At 39.7% G+C, this 20,560-nt stretch overlaps 1 protein-coding gene across 1 annotated transcript; it reads right to left on the bottom strand.

The window, feature by feature from the left end:
- Positions 1–791: 791 nt before the first annotated feature.
- LOC126687739 (uncharacterized) lies at positions 792–3,234 on the bottom strand. The gene is made up of 5 exons (XM_050382294.1): positions 2,525–3,234; positions 2,360–2,388; positions 2,204–2,289; positions 1,177–2,085; positions 792–1,088 (listed from the first exon to the last, which is right to left on the bottom strand). The coding sequence occupies exons 1-5, from the start codon at positions 3,232–3,234 to the stop codon at positions 792–794; spliced, it is 2,031 nt and encodes a 676-aa protein (XP_050238251.1).
- Between the last annotated feature and the right edge of the window lie 17,326 nt (positions 3,235–20,560).

Here is a 20,560-nt window from a genome sequence, read left to right as displayed (position 1 = left end):
TTCTGTGTAGTGTAGGTCAAACGACAATTAAATGGCAACAAAGGAAGATTAAGTTTAAATAAAATACTTACATTTCTCTTCGAACAGCCGTAAAATCTAAAATACTTACATTTCTCTTCGAACAGCCGTAAAATCTCTGTCCTGGATTTTGTTCGGTAGAGGAAATCTGCATACGGCATGGAATTCCACAGTCGCACACAACTTGTTTAGCTTCTCCTTCCATTGTCGTTGTGTCTTGCAACTGGAGATCTATGGGAAGGCTGGTAAGAAAAAAGAGAATGAGACGAGGGTTTTCAGAAAGGGGTTGAGTGTTCAGTTGAATAATGTGTTGCACCTTCATTTATGCAGGGTTCAGATTTGCTTTTTGTTGTCAGGTGTGACAGATGTCCCTTTTTAAATTAACAACGAACCTTTAGTGTTTTAATTATGAAGGTTAAGTACCTTAAGTGATATTTGCTTAAAAGTTGAAATACCATGTCTGTTCTTGAAATAAAAGACTGAGGACCGTGGCTGATCTTTAAAACAAAGGATAAGGACCTTAGGTGATGATATAAAAAGTTGACCTTATGGTTGCTAAAAAACAACAGACAAACATAAACTGTTATAAATTGTTTAATACACAAACTGTTTAATACATCCATTAATCAATTCAAACACATCCATTCCAATACATCCATCCATTAAAATTCTAATCACAATGGGCAACCTACCTGCACACCCTAACAAAATACTGCCTATGTGCACCACAAAAATAATTAACAAAATAACTACCACTAAACCATGTTTCAGCACTACGTGTTTTTGGGTCTCTTCCTCATGATGTTCATGTATCTAGAGGGAACATCTTTAGCTCTTCGCTTCCCTTTTCCTTTTTCAGCTTGCGTTGGGATAGGTTGGGACGGAGCTCCATCTTCAACACTGCTCCGTTGGCTGTTGAAGGCATGCTCTTCTGCATCACCTGGGTGGTTCAAGTTGTTCTGGTCTGGTTGGCCTTGGTCAGCAACCGGAGGTTCCGCCTGAACTGCTTGATCCAAAAATGGAAAGGTGTCACGTCTACTCGGTGACCTATGAACAACTTGACTTGTACCCTGCCATGGAAAGACACAGACCAAAAAAAAATTTTAATGGAATAATAAACCAAAAAACTGAAAACAACAAAACCACACATTCACTAACATCCATCATCCAGCGGAGGGTGACTGGAGAGTCATGAAGCACAGGTTCTCGTTCAGCAGACTGACCACCAGGCTCTCTTTCAGCAGACTGACCACCAGGCACTCTTTCAGCTGACGGACCACCAACCTCATGAGTTGACTGACCCCCACTTCTCTTTAGGCAACCCCTCTTATTGTGTCCAAATTGGCCACATAAACTGCAAGTCATTCTCATATTTCCTTTCCTTGGCAACTTTTCCCTACATGCAGCGGCTTCCTTGGCTTTTTCAACCCTTTGTTTCTCTAGTTCCTCCGCCTCTTTTTTCCTAGCCGTTGGTATTCTGCCCCTCTTCTTCTTATGTACTGGGGATGGTGGGAGTATGATGTTGAATGGCTCAGGGTCTGTTTCCCACATGTCTGGCCCATTCATAGGGTTGATTACATAGCTGTATACCTTCTGATACGTAGCTACACTGTAGCAATCATCCACAAACTCTTCAGGTCGTTGATTATTTCCATATATGCATGGTGTAGCGTGCGAACATGGGATTCCACTAAGCTGCCACCTTCGACATGTGCATGTTCTGTTAGCCAAATCAACCACGAACTGCCCCCCTGGGCCCTCTACCTGCCACTGAGGGCTACCACCAGGATCTGCGGTGAACTTCCAACCATAATCAATGATTTTGGCCAACTTCTTTCTGATCTTTGGACACAGCACACCCTCCATATTTCCCCCAAACTTCTGCTTGTCATTAATCCTCTTCATAAGCTGAGTCCTTATCATTTCGAACATTGTCAACACTGGCTTCTCTCTTGCAGCAAGTATGTACTTGTTGAATGCTTCAGCCAGGTTGTTTAGGAGGATATCACATTTGACTTCCTCTTTGAACAGCGCTCTACACCAGTGTTTCCTGTCCCTCTCTTTGATCTATTGGTAGCCAGCGTCATGTTTGTCTTCCAGAGCTTTCATTGCTCTATCTATGGCTGCTTTATATGTTGCTGTTCCAATGTTCCAGATGAAGGGCTTCATGTGTTGCATGTGAAACGTGCTCCTGAAATTGGCCCACAAATGCCTCCAGCAAAATCGATGCTCTGAATATGAGAACAGCTCCTTCACAGCATTCAACAAACCCTGCACAAACGCACGAAATATAATCACCCATGCAATCAATAACACACCCTATAGTTTGTACATTATTCACCAAACAACCCTGATCTTAATGTAAAAAATCTAATACAACACATTAATCAAGATCACTAAAATCAACTAAGATAATTCAACCATGGAATGTACCTTTTGTTTATCGGACATGAAAACAGTGGCATTTGTAAGGTGCAGATCAGCTTGAAGTAGCCCAATAAACTACATCCAGGTGTCTGTGTTCTCCGTTTTAACCCAGGCATATGCTAAGGGGTACATACAGTCGTTTGGATTAATCCCTGTTGCAGAAAGAAGTTGACCCCCGTATTTACCCTTCAACCAACACCCATCCAGACAGACAATCTGTCTCATCCCATTCACGAAGGCCTGCTTCAACCCATCAAAGCATACATACATTCCCTGGAACTTCCCCCTTGCTTCTTTAAACTCCACCGTGCTGCCTGGGTTGGTTCTCAAAACCTCCCTCTTGTAATCATACAGCTTCTCATATTGCCGGTCTTCATCACCCTCCAATTTGTCCAATGCTGCCCTTCTTGCTCTTCTTGCTTGCTGAATGCTTATTGATTGTTTTAGGTCCGTCTGAATCTTCTTCACAAACACTTCAGACTTATATTCAAGATCTTTTCTAAATTCTTCTAAGTACTTGTCGGCGAGGAATGCACTAGTCAGGTGGAAGTTTTTGCTCACTTTAGGACATGAATGGCGCAGATCAAGGGTCTTCACTCGGAATGTGTTGTCATTGGGATCTTTGAGGTGCAGCTTTGAGGCAAACACGTAGAACGTACATTTGGTCTTTGAGTAGCACTTTTCCCTCACTCTTGTTATCTCATTTACAGGGAAGTGCAGTTGGTACCTGTGGTGTATCCCCCACTCACGGCAGGCCTTCTTAAACTGCTCCCTGTTAGTGAACAACATCCCAATAGAGAAAGTTGGACACTCATGGTCGTGGTCTTCATCAAACACATTAAAATCCTCCCCCCTCTTCTTCTGAATCTGAAATAGATCTATTACCATCAGACTCTATGTACTCTGAATCACCACCCACAGTGTCCTGGTGAATTGTTCTGTCAACACCACCAGACTCAAATTGGGCTTTACCTTTGGGTCTCCCACCAGCCCTATTCTGCGAAGCACCAACATTCTCTTCAGTCTGTTCATCCTGTTCATTCTCTTCGTTCTCTTCATTCTGTTCATTCTCTTCAGGCAACTGACCGTTTGACCTCAACTCGGTAGTCAAATCTTCATCACCATCCAAGATGTCATAATCAGGATCTACAATGCACTCATCTAGATCATCATCCCAATCTTCAACCCATTCATGTGAATGATGAAGCTCTTCTTCAGTGGGCATCGGTGGCTGGTCTTCACTTTGCCTTTGCGGCAGTTCCCTGTTCTGGTCCTCAAATAAACCCTCAAAAGGGGGCTGATGTTGGGTCTGGAAGAAATTGTCGAAGTCCACATCTTGAGTTTGTTGAGTAGGACCCTTATAATGCAGCCCCTCTCCCTCATCCATGTGCGGCCCATCGTCAGCCCCCAAATCCTGAGCTTCCTCATGCAGCCCCTGAATTTGAACTTCTTCCTCTTGTGGCCCATGCTGTTGGCCATGATATTCCTCGTGGGGTACATTCGGTTGGACATATTCACCAGCCCCAGCCTCAGCCCCATTCACTTGCCAATCTTCAGCAGCCCCAGCCCCAGCCTCAGTCCCAGCCATAGCCCCAGCCTCAGTCCTAGCCATAGCCCCAGCCTCAATCCCAGCCATAGCCCCAGCCTCAGCCCCATTCAGTTGGCAATCTTCAGCAGCCCCATCCCCCTTATCATGGCAATCTTCATCAGGCATCTGAACGCTTACCTCTTCATTTGCCCCCTCACCAGCAACCTCATCATTCCCAGTATCAGTTTGTCCCAAATAATCTGCCCCTTCATTCCCCTGAGCCTCCGTATCTCCCTGGATCATAGAAGCCCCTTCACTTACATATGGAATCAACCATGACCCCCCACTTTCTGAAGGACCTTCACCAACAGCCTTGGTAGCCAATGGATTACTCCCACCAGCCTTGGTAGCCAATGGTTTACTCCTTACTTTTTTCACGGGAGTGGGATACACATAAGCTAAATCTTTGGGGTTTGGTATCTCCTCAATTACAACATGTGGGGGCGACGGGGGCGGAGGGACTAAAGACTCAATGTCTTTAATTGTCAGTTTCCTAACATAGACATCCACTTCTCCATCCCTCTTCCCAGCACTTGCCATTTCCATAACATCGTCTTCGTGTTATCGGTCTAATCCAATCATGAAATTCCTTGTCTTTTTCTTTCCAATAATAATCAACTAAGCCCTTAACTTTTTCTCTTTTCACCCATTTATCTAATTTCATCATAGTCATACCAGACACAGAATAAATGCCGGTGAACACTTCCCCATCATGGTAACCCCATTCCCCCAATTCCCCATTAATGTGAAGGTTGATTTGAAAAAATTCTAAACCTGGTGACACTGCAAACAGACAAATATTTAAACACACCAACAACCATCAAGCAACACAAAAAGAATAGTAAATGCCAACCAACAGAAACGTGAAAACAATAAACAACTCGTACAAAGATTAAACAAATCAAACCAACTAGTGGTCCTACAGCAGTAAACAAACATAAAGCAACTTGTAGTCCTATGTCCAAAAGCAATAAACAAATCAAAGCATAGAATAACAAACATTTACAGAAACCAAAGTACTATGTGGTCCTACATACCTTCCTCTACTTCGTCACTATCGCTCTCATCCATTAAACCCCATCCAGCAGTTCCAGGTGGTCCTATATATTCAAGATCTCTTTCCTTTGATTTTTCTTTTCCTTTCTTTCTCATTTTTGTAATTCTTTCACTATAAAAACCTGTGACACAGAGAGCGTAAATACACCACGTTAATGTAATACCCCAAAATATTTAATTAGCTAATTGAACCACGTGTCCAGTTTTGATTCGCCAGAGTGGTGATATCAGAAGAATTTCTGAAAAGATAAAGTGAATAAGTTTCAAGTAGGTCGGTTTTGAGAAATTAACTGTGAGAAAATTAAGGCTAAATTTCAATTCTAAAGTTAGAATTGGAATTAAAAGGAAAAATGTCAAGAAAGGTCCAAAATAAAATACAGGGACCAAAGTGGTAATTTAGCCACTTTGTGTCGAAAATGGAAATTTTGGATTTTGACTGGAAAGTATTAATATCGAGCTTCGTATTATTTATTGGATATAAATAATACGTATAAGTTATAATTTAAGAGTTTATTGATTTAGTTATGGACTAAATCGTACAAAAGAAAAGTTTAAAGGATAAATGATAATGAATAAAAAGAACAAGCACCAAAGTGGTATATTTGCCAAAATATATATAGAGAGAAACATGAATCAGAAGAAGGAAATGAAGAATCGAGAGAAATTGAGAGATATAACGCCGATTATGATCGTTCCGCCGCCGTTTCTCCGTTCGATGTCCGATTCGAGTGATTTTTGCGGCCATCTCTCCGGAATCTCGTCCTCTATCAATCCCAAGCTTTGTTTTGAGGTAAAAATCTCGAGAATTGGTGTTAAATTTGAATATGTTAGCTGTTTGTAATGGATTAGAGTATAAAGGTTGATTTTGAAGTTTTTGAAGTTATTATGGTGTTTTTGAAGAAACCGAGAGATGGGTATTGAGTATGGGTGTGTGAAGCACGTCGGAATGGTGATAAAACCCCGGAAATCGACTTCCGGGGAGCTGTGCACGTGGTGCACGACCGTGCACCACAGGTGCACGAACGTGTACTGGAAGTACACGAACGTGCACCTAGCAAGGTACACGATCGTGTACCTAAAGTACACGAACGTGCACTTTTCATGGTGCACGAACGTGTACTGAGAGTACACGAACGTGCACCAGTGAGGTGCACGAACGTGTACTTGATTACACGAACGTGTACCCACCAAAATGCACGCCCGTGCACCCCGACTTGTATCCATGTGTATATGATGAATATTTGATGTAGAAATTCAACGTTTTGAGTAATTTGACTCTAAAGGATGGATTTCGGACTTTGAGAATCATTAATCTTGAGATTAGATCGACGTTTTAGATAACTAATAGTAATGGAAAACGTCAAGGACGTTAAGCGATTCTCAATTATGAGAAATGGTATTCGCGAAGTCGACTATACGATTAAAGTTATCAAATACGTAAATAAGTTTAAAATGAAATTAAACCCTAAAACTTAGAAGTATTATGTGAGTAAAATTACTAGTTTCACGTCTGACTATTAAACGATTTATCAGACGTGTCAGAGCAGAGAGGTCAGTAGACATGGGATAGCGAGGGCATATCATTTCATCGACCACATTATTGATTGGATTGCGGTCACTATGAGTTGTATTTACTTTTGTGTATTATTATTAAAGATATTTTATATAGATATATATACTATTTATACGCATCGCATGTTATATAATTTGGTTGAATTGTTATATGTTTCTATTAAGTTTATATACGAGAACTAGTATGCGATCCGAAGAAACTAGCTACCTATTGGGTGTCAATAGGCTGTGTGATCACCAGTATCGAGTCAGTCTAGTATGTTTGCATTTGAGAAATGACTTGACACAGCTGGGAGCTGATGATGATTATGAAATTTACGATTGGGTTTTTGATACGAGTGAGTACTCGGCTACGGTGTAGTCTGGAGTCCCCGTATCTAGTGGCTTGGCCACCAGCGAGTTGGACTCGCAATTGATATTCAGGATTGAATTGAATGATATATGATTATTCGAGAGATGAGTCGCATGCTAGGATATTAGTTTCGTACGGATCAAATACCTGTTTATATGTTTTATATTATTGTTTTATTGAGATGCGATGCTATTTTTTTATAATAATACCGTTAGTAAATGCAAACTCACTCAGTATTTTCCCAAATACGGACCCCTCACCTTTGATGTCTTTCAGGTACTTAGTATGTGGACCTAGCTAGAGGCCATTTTTGAAGTCCAGAAGTCAGCTGTGTATGTATAGTTTCTGACTTCTGTGAATGCTGCAGTAGTGGTCCCGTGTAACAGAGTCGTAGTCTAGACAGCAGTACATTTTGATTGTACATAATACTTGTTGTCTTGTTTATATGTTTTGATAGGCTACGTGTTTTATGTTTCATTCACGGCACCAGATGCCAGTGATATGTTGGATACACTAACTGATGGATATAGTACCGCGAGGCCAGTTCGTACAGGGTACGGTAACTAGAGCCCGCGAGGTTTTTGAACAGTTAGTGTATATATTTGGTTATATGTTATATATGAGTATTTGCTTCCGTTGTTTGTTGTTATTTGTTTATTATTTGCGAAAAATTAATTGTGGTTTGCGGCTTGCTACGGGTTCCGGAGCTACCACTCCCGTTCCCTAGCGCCGGTTGCGGCTCAATATTTTGGGTCGTGACAATGTTGGTATCAGAGCAGTTGGTCCAGTTACCACTGCAAGTTTGTTTCAGTATTTGTTTGAGAGCAGTTGGTCTAGTTACCACTGCTAGTTGTGTCTGAATGTCTTTCGACTTTGAATACTCTGTCAGTAAGTAAACCTAGGAACTACTGCAGCAAGAGAGTCAAACCTTAGTTGTTTGCATTTAATTGATATGTGCATTATTAGTAAGTTCCATAACGCGCGCGAACGGAGATAGTTAAGCGAATAAAATGATTAATATTTGCAAATGCGAACTGCTAAGGCAATTAAGTGTGTATTGCTCGTGTAAGGAATATTAGGTGATTCCATATTTATGAATTATGTATAGACTGATTGAAAGTTTAATATTTGTGATGCCTTATGAAATGATAATAAAATTAAGCAAGGAAAAAGGGGCTCAGATGGTCGGTGACGTTAGGAATTGTTTCTTTTCAGCATGTCTGGGCAAAATGGAGCTCAGCTACATGCTACAGAGAAACAGGAGAAAGTGCCTCCTATCTGTCAAGATGGATTTCGCAACAAAATAGACGGACCATCCAAAATCCACCAGAATGGATTCCACATAGATATTGGGAAATCATCTGAGATATATCAGAATGGTTTCATGTCAGTATCAGAAATTGGTAGTTCTTCTAGGGTTAGAGGTAGAACTCACTTGCTGGAAATGGAGTACAGTGAAGAAAGTGAGGAGAATCCTGAGGAGGACTTAGAAGAAGAAGAATTGTTAGACGAGTCAGACGTTGAGGAACCGAAGTGAACATTTCTAGTCCAATGTGTGGAGGTATCGCAATTTGAGAGAAGATGGAGGGCTAGTAAATGGTCAGGCACAAGTGGTTTTGAATCAGGTTAGGAGGCAAATACGCTCCTTTTCTAGAAGAATACTACCAGTGGGACTGTATTCCTCTGACTTTTTCCGCATGGACGAAAGAGTTCCAGACCTTAATGAAGATAATAGGACGATTAACCGTAGATAAATTAGGGGTTTGGGACTCGAATTTGATGAGTTATATGAGTATGTTCACGAGCACTTCGGGACGCTCACTATGATGGCCCGTAAGATCGAGGCTGACTGCGAGTGGGATGGCAATCCTGTTCGACCCTACTTTTTCTGACGTGCGTTCTATCCGGATTATACTAGTCGATCCTCTGGTATTAGGACTAACCCCCACTCCGTGCATAGAGGCGGAGTCAACTCCAGTAGAAGAGTTAAGGGTCGACACATTGGAATAGTTATTAGGAAACCTAGCGTTCCACATCAGGCACCCCGGTATCAAATGATTAATATGCTTTATGTAATTGTGTTTACGTGTTGCATTATTGTGTATATATGCTGCATTGCATAACAGAGCATAGCAATTAAGGATATGCCTATAGGATAATACCTTCGATAGCTAGAACCTAGAGGAAGCGATGTTAATAAACACGCGACTAATAAAAGAACATATGAACATAATTTACAAAAGCAATAACATAATAAACACCATATAATACATTTGATGTAAACGTAATTCCTATATTACGTTCTAGAACATGTGAAGGAAAAGATGGTTTACTAAAGGTAATCGATGTAGAACATCGGTACCTGCGTTTGTATATAATATGATATAGTGTATCGAAGGAGGGGATGTAGGGATTACGGCAATAAAGAACTTTGAAGTGAATTGAGTTATCGGAGACATGGAGAAAGGAGTGATGTGACAGAAGAATAGTTAGGAAAATGACAGAAAAATACAGCAATACAAAAATTTGAAATGTACCCAATAATAATAAAGAAAGCCGTTGATAGTCGCAGAATATACAATCTAGAGTAAACTTACGATTTTATGAAAAATTTGAAAGTGTTTATGATTTTTCAAGATACAATTGTGCTCAGACATCGCATGTGACATTGCATAATCACGATAGGAATGTATAAAAGAATGATTTTCAAAATATAGACCATGCATCATATTTTCGTAATGATGAAGAAAATGCGATTTTGAGCAACTCTTTGGTGATGAGAGGTATCATCACTCTGAGCTACAATTGTACTAATGATTTCAAACGATTTATGAAAAGTGATTTAAAAGAGCTGGCCAGCCAAAGAATGTTTTGAAATCTTTTGTTAGTAAGTGAACTCAGATGTGAAACTCTGCGACGGATAATAAAATGTTCTTAGTAAATAAGAATAAAATTTAAAAGTAAATCCCAATAATAGAATAAAGTCTTGTTAATGATAATTGCAATAATATTAAGGGAGCTACAGTGAAATGTGAACGAGGAGTTATTGCCGGAGAGCGAACGCAGTTAAGATGCAATGCGCTGGCAATATTTAAGGATATAGTAATTATCCTTATGATAAAATAAAGGATGAAATGACGGAGAGTCATGTTAGACGAAAGAAACGTAACAAATACGTAAGGACGGAGAATATAACGATTATTCTTATGGTGAAATAAGTAACGTAGCGAACGAGAAATATACTAGAAAAAGGAAATTGAAAGTATAAGGGACGAGAAGACGATAATATGAGTGATGAACGATGAAGAAGATAATCCAATAAGATGTAAAGGTTCGAAGTTGGATAGATCAAGAGAAATAGTGATACTAATGGACTGATATTAAGTGAAGTCACTAGTATCAGCATTAAAAATTATTAATTGCGTTAACAGAAAGGAGAAAAGTTAAGCTATAAGACTTAATATAAAGAGAAAGGCACACGTATAGGCATACGTGTCAGTAAATATAAGAATTGTGGATAATATGAAAGAAAATATAATGAGGAAACTCATATACCCTTAAGATTTAGTAAGATAAATAGAGAAGTGGAAAGTTCTAGAAATACGACAGAAGGATTATCAGAGTGGAATAGCATTAATGGAGCTATTATAAGTGAAGGAAGGACACAATGAACACAGTAAGTAAAGGATAAGATGATACTTCATTGCTATTGAACAGATAGAAGTAAATTATATTCAAGAGGCCATGATGTCATAAGGACGAGAGATGATGCTAGTACAGAGAAACCAAGTTATTTAAAAGAATAATTAGAATCATGATATAAGTACTAAGGAAACATTTCGAGAAGAAGATGAAAGACAGAATAAGGACAAACTAAGAAATGATCGTAATTAGTATTAAGTTAATACCTTGAAGAATGAGAATAAAGTTATGAAGCTATTCGAAAGTAAGAAGAAGGAGTATATGACGAGAGAGGAAGTTGATTATATAGTAGGAAGGAATGACGATTAAGGAAATAAATAAGTTATTAAAGATCTACTGAATCCGTTAAGGATGAAAGTTAAAGATGAATTTAATTAAAGGTTAAAGATAAGAAAGAAGTTAAGTGAAAGTTAATTAACGAGGAAGATTCTCGAAACAGTTAAATGATAAAGAAACATATGAGATTCTTATGAGGTCATTATGAATAGGAAACTGTGACGTAAGAGAAGAACATCGTTGACTATAAATTCAATAAGAGATTTGAGGCGAACCTCAAAGGAGCAACTAGAGAGAAGTGAAGAGGATAAGAATACGAGTAGTATTAGTAAAGAAGGGCAACCATACAAGCCATATGATCGAAAGTAACGTGAAATGAAACGTTAAAAACAATGATAAATGAGTAAAGAATCATAATTAACAGAATGATGAGAGATTCACGATAGCTTAGCAAAGCAAAGGAAGGACAAATTGAAGAAGTAAAGGAAGTATCAGGCCTAGCTATATTAAGAAAAAGTGAATGTATTAGACATGGTGCAAGTTGAGAAATATTGATTAATGAGGAATGAAGTATTAGACAATGATAGAAAGGAATGAGAAATGACAAGAACTAGCTAAGAAAGAAAAGTGACAACACAGAACATAGTAAAGATTAAAAGTCGTAGATTGTGATTACAAAGGAAAATACTCGTAGGAGTATGAATAAAGTAAGTACGTTATTAAAGATGGAGTCAACACGTCGTGACTATTCACGTATAAAGGAGACGAGTAGCAACCCTATGGTTACTAAGAATGAAATGATGAAACGAGAAAACATTAAGTTATGATTAGTTACAACCAAATAACAACGATGCAAGGATTATGATGTTAAGGATGCAATTACAGCTACATTATTCTGGAAAGACGACAGATGAAACAAGATGATAATGAGAAGATTTTCAACTATACAACAGCAAGAGACTACGGTGACCAAAATAGATAATCGATTAATGGGATCACCGCCATACGTGGAAAGGTAAGAGTTAAGTAAAAGGAAAAGCTGCGATCAAAACGAATTAACGGACGACAAGGAAATTGTAAGGATGAGTTAAGATCCTAACAAGATTTATGAAAATTCGAGGACGGATTTTTATAAGGGGGTAAGAATGTAATACCCCAAAATATTTAATTAGCTAATTGAACCACGTGTCCAGTTTTGATTCGCCAGAGTGGTGATATCAGAAGAATTTCTGAAAAGATAAAGTCAATAAGTTTCAAGTAGGTCGGTTTTGAGAAATTAACTGTGAGAAAATTAAGGCTAAATTTCAATTCTAAAGTTAGAATTGGAATTAAAAGGAAAAATGTCAAGAAAGGTCCAAAATAAAATAGAGGGACCAAAGTGGTAATTTAGCCACTTTGTGTCGAAAATGGAAATTTTGGATTTTGACTGGAAAGTATTAATATCGAGCTTCGTATTATTTATTGGATATAAATAATACGTATAAGTTATAATTTAAGAGTTTATTGATTTAGTTATGGACTAAATCGTACAAAAGAAAAGTTTAAAGGATAAATGATAATGAATAAAAAGAACAAGCACCAAAGTGGTATATTTGCCAAAATATATATAGAGAGAAACATGAATCAGAAGAAGGAAATGAAGAATCGAGAGAAATTGAGAGATATAACGCCGATTATGATCGTTCCGCCGCCGTTTCTCCGTTCGATGTCCGATTCGAGTGATTTTTGCGGCCATCTCTCCGGAATCTCGTCCTCTATCAATCTCAAGCTTTGTTTTGAGGTAAAAATCTCGAGAATTGGTGTTAAATTTGAATATGTTAGCTGTTTGTAATGGATTAGAGTATAAAGGTTGATTTTGACGTTTTTGAAGTTATTATGGTGTTTTTGAAGAAACCGAGAGATGGGTATTGAGTATGGGTGTGTGAAGCACGTCGGAATGGTGATAAAACCCCGGAAATCGACTTCCGGGGAGCTGTGCACGTGGTGCACGACCGTGCACCACAGGTGCACGAACGTGTACTGGAAGTACACGAACGTGCACCTAGCATGGTACACGATCGTGTACCTAAAGTACACGAACGTGCACTTTTCATGGTGCACGAACGTGGACTGAGAGTACACGAACGTGCACCAGTGAGGTGCACGAACGTGTACTTGATTACACGAACGTGTACCCACCAAAATGCACGCCCGTGCACCCCGACTTGTATCCATGTGTATATGATGAATATTTGATGTAGAAATTCAACGTTTTGAGTAATTTGACTCTAAAGGATGGATTTCGGACTTTGAGAATCATTAATCTTGAGATTAGCTCGACGTTTTAGATAACTAATAGTAATGGAAAACGTCAAGGACGTTAAGCGATTCTCAATTATGAGAAATGGTATTCGCGAAGTCGACTATACGATTAAAGTTATCAAATACGTAAATAAGTTTAAAATGAAATTAAACCCTAAAACTTAGAAGTATTATGTGAGTAAAATTACTAGTTTCACGTCTGACTATTAAACGATTTATCAGACGTGTCAGAGCAGAGAGGTCAGTAGACATGGGATAGCGAGGGCATATCATTTCATCGACCACATTATTGATTGGATTGCGGTCATTGTGAGTTGTATTTACTTTTGTGTATTATTATTAAAGATATTTTATATAGATATATATACTATTTATACGCATCGCATGTTATATAATTTGGTTGAAATGTTATATGTTTCTATTAAGTTTATATACGAGAACTAGTATGCGATCCGAAGAAACTAGCTACCTATTGGGTGTCAATAGGCTGTGTGATCACCAGTATCGAGTCAGTCTAGTATGTTTGCATTTGATAAATGACTTGACACAGCTGGGAGCTGATGATGATTATGAAATTTACGATTGGGTTTTTGATACGAGTGAGTACTCGGCTACGGTGTAGTCTGGAGTTCCCGTATCTAGTGGCTGGGCCACCAGCGAGTTGGACTCGCAATTGATATTTACGATTGAATTGAATGATATATGATTATTCGAGAGATGAGTCGCATGCTAGGATATTAGTTTCGTACGGATCAAATACCTGTTTATATGTTTTATATTATTGTTTTATTGAGATGCGATGCTATGTTTTTATAATAATACCGTTAGTAAATGCAAACTCACTCAGTATTTTCCCAAATACTGACCCCTCACCTTTGATGTCTTTCAGGTACTTAGTATGTGGACCTAGCTAGAGGCCAATTTTGAAGTCCAGAAGTCAGCTGTGTATGTATAGTTTCTGACTTCTGTGAATGCTGCAGTAGTGGTTCCGTGTAACAGAGTCGTAGTCTAGACAGCAGTACATTTTGATTGTAATAATACTTGCTGTCTTGTTTATATGTTTTGATAGGCTACGTGTTTTATGTTTTATTCACGGCACCAGATGCCAGTGATATGTTGGATACACTAACTGATGGATATAGTACCGCGAGGCCAGTTCGTACAGGGTACGATAACTAGAGCCCGCGAGGTTTTTGAACAGTTACTGTATATATTTGGTTATGTTATATATGAGTATTTGCTTCCGTTGTTTGTTGTTATTTGTTTATTATTTGCGAAAAATTAATTGTGGTTTGTGGCTTGCTACGGGTTCCGGAGCTACCACTCCCGTTCCCTAGCGCCGGTTGCGGCTCAATATTTTGGGTCGTGACAATGTTAATCAAACCCTAAACCACATGAACCAGACAACAAGAGTAAAAATCAATCTTTCTCACTCTAAATTTCTGTTTTGTTCCTTCGTTATTTTTTCTTCTTCACAATGCAAGAACACAGAAAGCACGGAAGATGAACATGCAATCAAAGAAACAATGGTGGTGTGAAAATGACAGTTTTAGAAGAAAAAAGGGAAGGGAAGGAAGTAAGTGTATGTCAGAAAGAAGATGAAAGAGAGAGAAAAGTTACCGAGCGGTTACTTTTTTTTTTTTTATTTTAAAATTTGAAAAGTCAACCTGCAACTCTGACGGAGGAACTGTTGCTTCTGACAAAGGACAGGTCACGTGGGTCGACAGGTGGCGAGAAAAACGCATGCAAACGATTAAATCGTTGGCGGCGCCGCGATTCTGTGTTTTTTTTTCCAGAAGGGCCGTGAATGGCGCTGCCATAAAGGTCAGGGGGTTTAGTGAAGCTTTTGAAAGGTGAGGGGGTTTAGGGAAGCTTAGTGCAAAAGGTCGAGGACCGTCCATGATTATTAGCCCATTTTAACATGTGTTGATCCTTTTCTTTTGATTAAAGGTATTGATTGCCCTTGTGATCAGAGTCCACAAATATTTAGATCCTTATGGTGGATGATGTTTCATTTTCCATAAGGGTCTAAATAACCTTTTAGTCCAATTTTTTTGCAATGATTTCCGTTGATTTCATTAATTTTAACAATGTCAAATCGGCAAAAAATGTTATACTCTAATTTTGGTACCGTCGCCACTTGCGTTCCTCATAGAAGCTGTTCCATTTGCTCGAGTTGGGTCTTGCTATGTTTTTTCTCTTTGAATCTCTAATTAACAATCATTTTTCTTCTCTATCTTTGTCAAATTATTCTGGCCAGTAATAGCCAGCCAAGTTTTTGTTTTCATAATTTTGTAATTCTCTCATTGTTATTCTCGTAGTTAAATCAAATTTATTTTCGCTCCCGCCGACAATACTGAAACTAATTTTTTTTACGAAGAATTGGTTAAAAAAATCATCTCTGTTTCGAGCCATCGGCAGCTAAGTCTTCCCTACAATCTCTAGAAATTAAATTTCAAGACAAAGAGATAATAGTCTCAAACACTAATTGATGGATCCGGATGTCTGACAAACGGGTTGGACCTTAGAGTGGTGTCAAAGGGAAGAGAGAGAGACGGGATCCGCGGGTCGGGGTCTCAGGATCCGCTCCTAGGTTTGAATTCGTTGGTTGTATGGTGAGTAGGATGTGTTGAGTCCCCTTGGGCGTATGGGCTTGTGTCCATTTTATAGTGTTTTCCAGCGTGTTTGTTTATTCCTCCTTTTCTAGCCGATATGGAATTTTGTGGTTTTAACGCTTTTTCTTTATTTACTTTGTTTATTCCGTCATTAACCCCCCATGAGTTATTGCGATGACTGAATATTCATGCCTAGCGTTTATCATTGCCATTTTCACAACTCTCTTGAATCTTCCTAATTTTGGTTTTTTGTCATGTGTGTTTTATTCCGCTTCTCTTTTTGCTGGTGTTACCTTCTCCTCTTGTGCTTCAGCGGTTCTAGGTTTTTGATGACCTTCTTCATTCCGAAGTTTGTTCTACTTTGTTTTGCGGTTTGTGCTGGTTCTTTGTGTGTGGAAAGAACCAGGACGAACGTCTGGAGTGGACGAGGCTGCCTTCTTCTAATTCTTCTTTGTTTCATTTTTGGGATCTGTCTGTGCTTTTAGTAGCTTGTTTTGGTTGCCTGGTTTTATTTAGGCCTAATCACTCAAAAACCCCTCACCTTTAAACTTTTTTTCAATTCCACCCCGACGTTGAAAATTTGTCAATTTTACCCACTTTTGAATTTTCCGTTTTCAATTGTACCCCAATATTTTAATTTTTGTTAAATTTTTTTACTTAAATGATGAAATCATTCAATTAATTAAGTCTAAACATGAAATTAAATTCTTTTTTATTTGAAAAAGTACAAATAAGTCCTTTATTTTTAAAAACTAACTAAAAACCATAATCAAATTAACACTAATTTAAATTCTTAATTAATTTAAATAAATTTTAAAAATATACAATTAATATATGCGAGACATGGAGAATGTTTTAAACAAATTTCCAAACGCAAAAGATGTTAATTTAATTTTTCAGGGTACAATTGAAACACAAAAATGCAAAATAGGGTAAAATTGACAAATTTTCATCGTCAGGGTATGGTTGAAAAGGGGTTAAAAGGTCGGGTTTTTTTAAGACATTAGGCCTTTTATTTAATCCAACCTAAATAAGCTACCAAAAGGCTCAAGGAGACCCCATTCGTAAGCCTTTTCTCTTTCGTGTGTGATTTTCTTCTTTCTTTCCCTTGTATTTTATAGTGTCGTGGGGTGGTGCGTTATATTTGTTACGTCGGTTTGAATTTCCTCTTTTTTCGCGTATCGTGCTTTCTCTCTCCTGGTTGTTTTTGACGGTTGGATTGTTTGTGCCTAGCGTTGCAGTGGTTGTAGTTACTTTATTGCCATTTATTGCTTCGTCGCATGCCTCATTTACCCCTTTGTATTCTTTCTTTTTACCTTCTTCGGAAAGAATATAAATAGATCTCTTCCTTATCATTTCTTTTCTTTACTTCTTTCAAAATTTTCTCCTAGATTTTTGCTGTTTTTGTTTTCCTTCTTTCATCAAAATAGCCAAGAACATGTTTGATGCTATGGATGCGGGCATGTTGAGCGATGACGAAGTCACTGTCATGTCTAGTCTTCCCTTGCTTGACCGACCATCTACGCCCTTTATTTCCCTGTTGTCTGATAATGAAGATGAGCCTTCTTTTTCTACCGGTGACTTTCCTCCCTCTACTACTGCTGCTTCCCTGGCTTCTCTCCCAGTGGGTATGTTCGTTATTCCTTCTTCTGGGTCCCTTTCTTCCGTCGCCACTGATTCCGCATCAGTTGTTGTGGTATCTTCTCCCACTGTTACATTGTCCGCTTCTCTTCCTTCGGTTTCCTACGAGGGGACCAGGAAGCGTCTTGCTACCAGTCATCCGGAGTCTTCCTCGGAGCCAGCCTCTCGCCCCCGTCTGGATGTTCCTCGTTCTACTTTTTTCCTCAAGGGTAGCGTTGTTGACCGAGATAGTTTTATTCTGCCGAAGGGCTCTCCCTTGGACTTTAACCACGTTCGTAACGCCTTAGCCGCTTATCTTTGGAGTCAGTGCCCGCTGCCTGTTTCCGAACAGGTTCCTGGCATTGGAGGCGCACCTTCTCTCTATATTAGCGCTCTTCGCCTTCTTGACGACGTTCGTTGGTTAGAGGATGACCAGACTCGTCTTTCTGCTTATGTTAATTCTCGGTCGGAGGTCGATTCTCAATTCGATCTGATGTCTTCCGCTCTGAAGAGGATTCAAGAGTTAAGACATCATCAGGCTGAGGAGATTATTTCTTAGAAGGCTTTGAAAGACTCCTTGAAGGCTGACCTTCGTGAGAAGACCGTGACTGCCGCTTCTCTAGAGAAGCAGTTCGACTAGCGAGGCAAGCAGGTGGAGATGCTGCAGGGTTCTTTCCGGTCGCAGGAGAATCATATTGCGGACCTGAAAGCTACGTTGAAAACGTTCGCCTGGATCGGGCGGAGGTGGAGGCTGAGTGAGCGTTTGGAGCTGCATAATCAGGCCCTGGAAACTCAACTGGAGGAAGCCACCGAGGCGGTTCCTCTGATGTTCCAACATTATCGCCGGTCCGTTAGATTAGCTATTCTGAAGGATTATCCGGTGGCGGATATTTCCTTTCAGTATGTTGATCTGGCTCGATTTCGGAGTCAACGTCTTTCCACCTTAGATGCTCAGAAGTCAGCACTGGAGCCCTTAGTTAGTGCTTCCCCCTCTCACGGAGGCGCTTCTCCAGTTTCGGCCTTGGTTACAAATGCAGCATCTCTTGCTCCTTTTCCCGCTGTTTTTTTTGTCTTTTCTTCTTTGGTGATTAGCTCTCTTCCTCCTTCTATCGGTGGCGTTTGACGGAACATCACTCCGATTTTGTTGCTCCTATTTTTATTTCCTTCTCTTTTATCTTTTTCTATTATTATATTTTTTATGGAGAGTGTGGCCTCCTAATGTGCTGCACATGTAATTTAAATAATACATCTTTGCGTTTTGGTTTTTTATTTTGCTTGTTTTTCTTCCTTTTTCTTCTTGTTATTATTACTGCACTTCCATCTTCTACTAGTAGCTTCATGACCAGAAAATTATTGATAATTGCCTTTACCACCATGCATCACTATGCAGTCCCCTTACGTGTGTTCCGTCGTCCGCCGAAAAAGTAATTGTCTTTGTTGCTTCTGTCCTTCTCCATGTCTGCTCCATTACCTGCATTATTTCAGCCATTGGTCTTTTTACTCCTTCTTTCATATTTTTTCCTCCGATGATGACGTTGATAACTCTTGCAATTTCATCCTTCCTTCCTTTTTCTTCTTCTTTCTTCTCTTCTTTGTCGTTTCATTCTTTCCGTTGCTCCTTTTCTTCTTTGTGGCTTGTGAATTTTCTCTGCGCTCCAGACTCTATCAGCTTTCCTATTTCCTTCTTCAGGTCGTAGCATTTTTCTGTGTCTTGCACGTAATCCTTGTGGAATTTACAGTACCGGTTTTTATCTCTCGTTCATGTGTGGATCATCTTTCTGGGCCATGTCACGGACGTCCAATTTTCCTTAACCCACATCAGGACATTCGCCATTGTTGTGTTTAGTGGCGTGAATGCCTCTGCTCTGTCACCGTACCTTGATTGGTAATCGCTGGTGTACCTGTTGTCGTGCCTCCAATGGTTTTTGTCTTCATACGATGTGTACTTACCGATGCTGCAGTCACTCATGCCATAATCTTTTCACGAGTGAGATGATTGTCTTTGAGAGGTGCCTCCCTTGTTTTCCTCCTTTTTTGGCGCGTCGCTAGTTTTCAGCTTCCTTACATCATCCACATTTATACATTTTTGGGCTACTACCATCACTTCTTGATATGTTTTTGGCTTTTTTGAACTCAACTTGTCTCCTAGCACTCCCATTCGCGTACCCTTCTACAGGGCTTGCACCACCGTGTCGTTGTTTAAATCCTCAATCTTCATGGCTTTATTGTTGAATATTTTAATGTACGTTTCGAGTGTCTCTCCTTCACCTTTCCAGCATTTGCAGAGCTCTTCTGAGCTTCTTTTTGGCGATATGTTTGTGAAGGACCTTATCACAAACTGTCGGTTACGTTGCCTCCATGTAGCTATCGATCCGGCCTTCAACCCGTTGTACCATCGTAGTGATGTGTCGCTCAGCGTGGTCAGGAATGTTTTGCAGAGTATTGCATCTGGGACAATAGGAGCATTTTGTTGCAAAACTTTGACATGACTTTCTGGCACCCGGTACCGTCGAAATTATCAAAATTTGGTATCTTGAGCCTCTCCAACTACTTCTCGAACAGCAGGTTTGTAGCCAAGGGTGATTTTCCTTCCATTATGCTGCTGGTTTGGACGTGTTCTCTTGACTTTTCTTCGACGGCCCTCTGCATCGCCTCTGCTATGAGCCTTTGTACTTCCTTCAGATCCACGCTTTCTGTTCCTATCTCTGATCGCCAAAGAGCAGGCGTGCCTGCTTCTTCCTTCTCGTCATCTCCTACTATGAGCACTTTCGGTTCCTTTCCTTCCATGTCGCCACCTGCACAAAGCGTTTTCTCCCCTTCGCTCGCTCGTCCCCCGGTTACGTCTTGGTTCTTTCCATTGAGTGTCTGGCACATAATTAATTCGATCACTTCCTTGACCATAGTGGCCACTTCTTCTCGAAAACATCTCATCGCGCCATCTATCGTGCGGTCCATGGCTTCTTGGAAGTCTTTGTTTGATCTGTCCTCCGGGGTGGGTGTTGGACTGCCGAAGCCTTGGAAGAAGATCCCGGA

This window comes from Mercurialis annua, linkage group LG6 (genome assembly GCF_937616625.2).
Source record: "Mercurialis annua linkage group LG6, ddMerAnnu1.2, whole genome shotgun sequence".
Lineage (NCBI taxonomy): Eukaryota > Viridiplantae > Streptophyta > Magnoliopsida > Malpighiales > Euphorbiaceae > Mercurialis > Mercurialis annua.
Note: the sequence above shows the minus strand (reverse complement) of the source record. Positions and strands in the feature narration are given on the sequence as shown.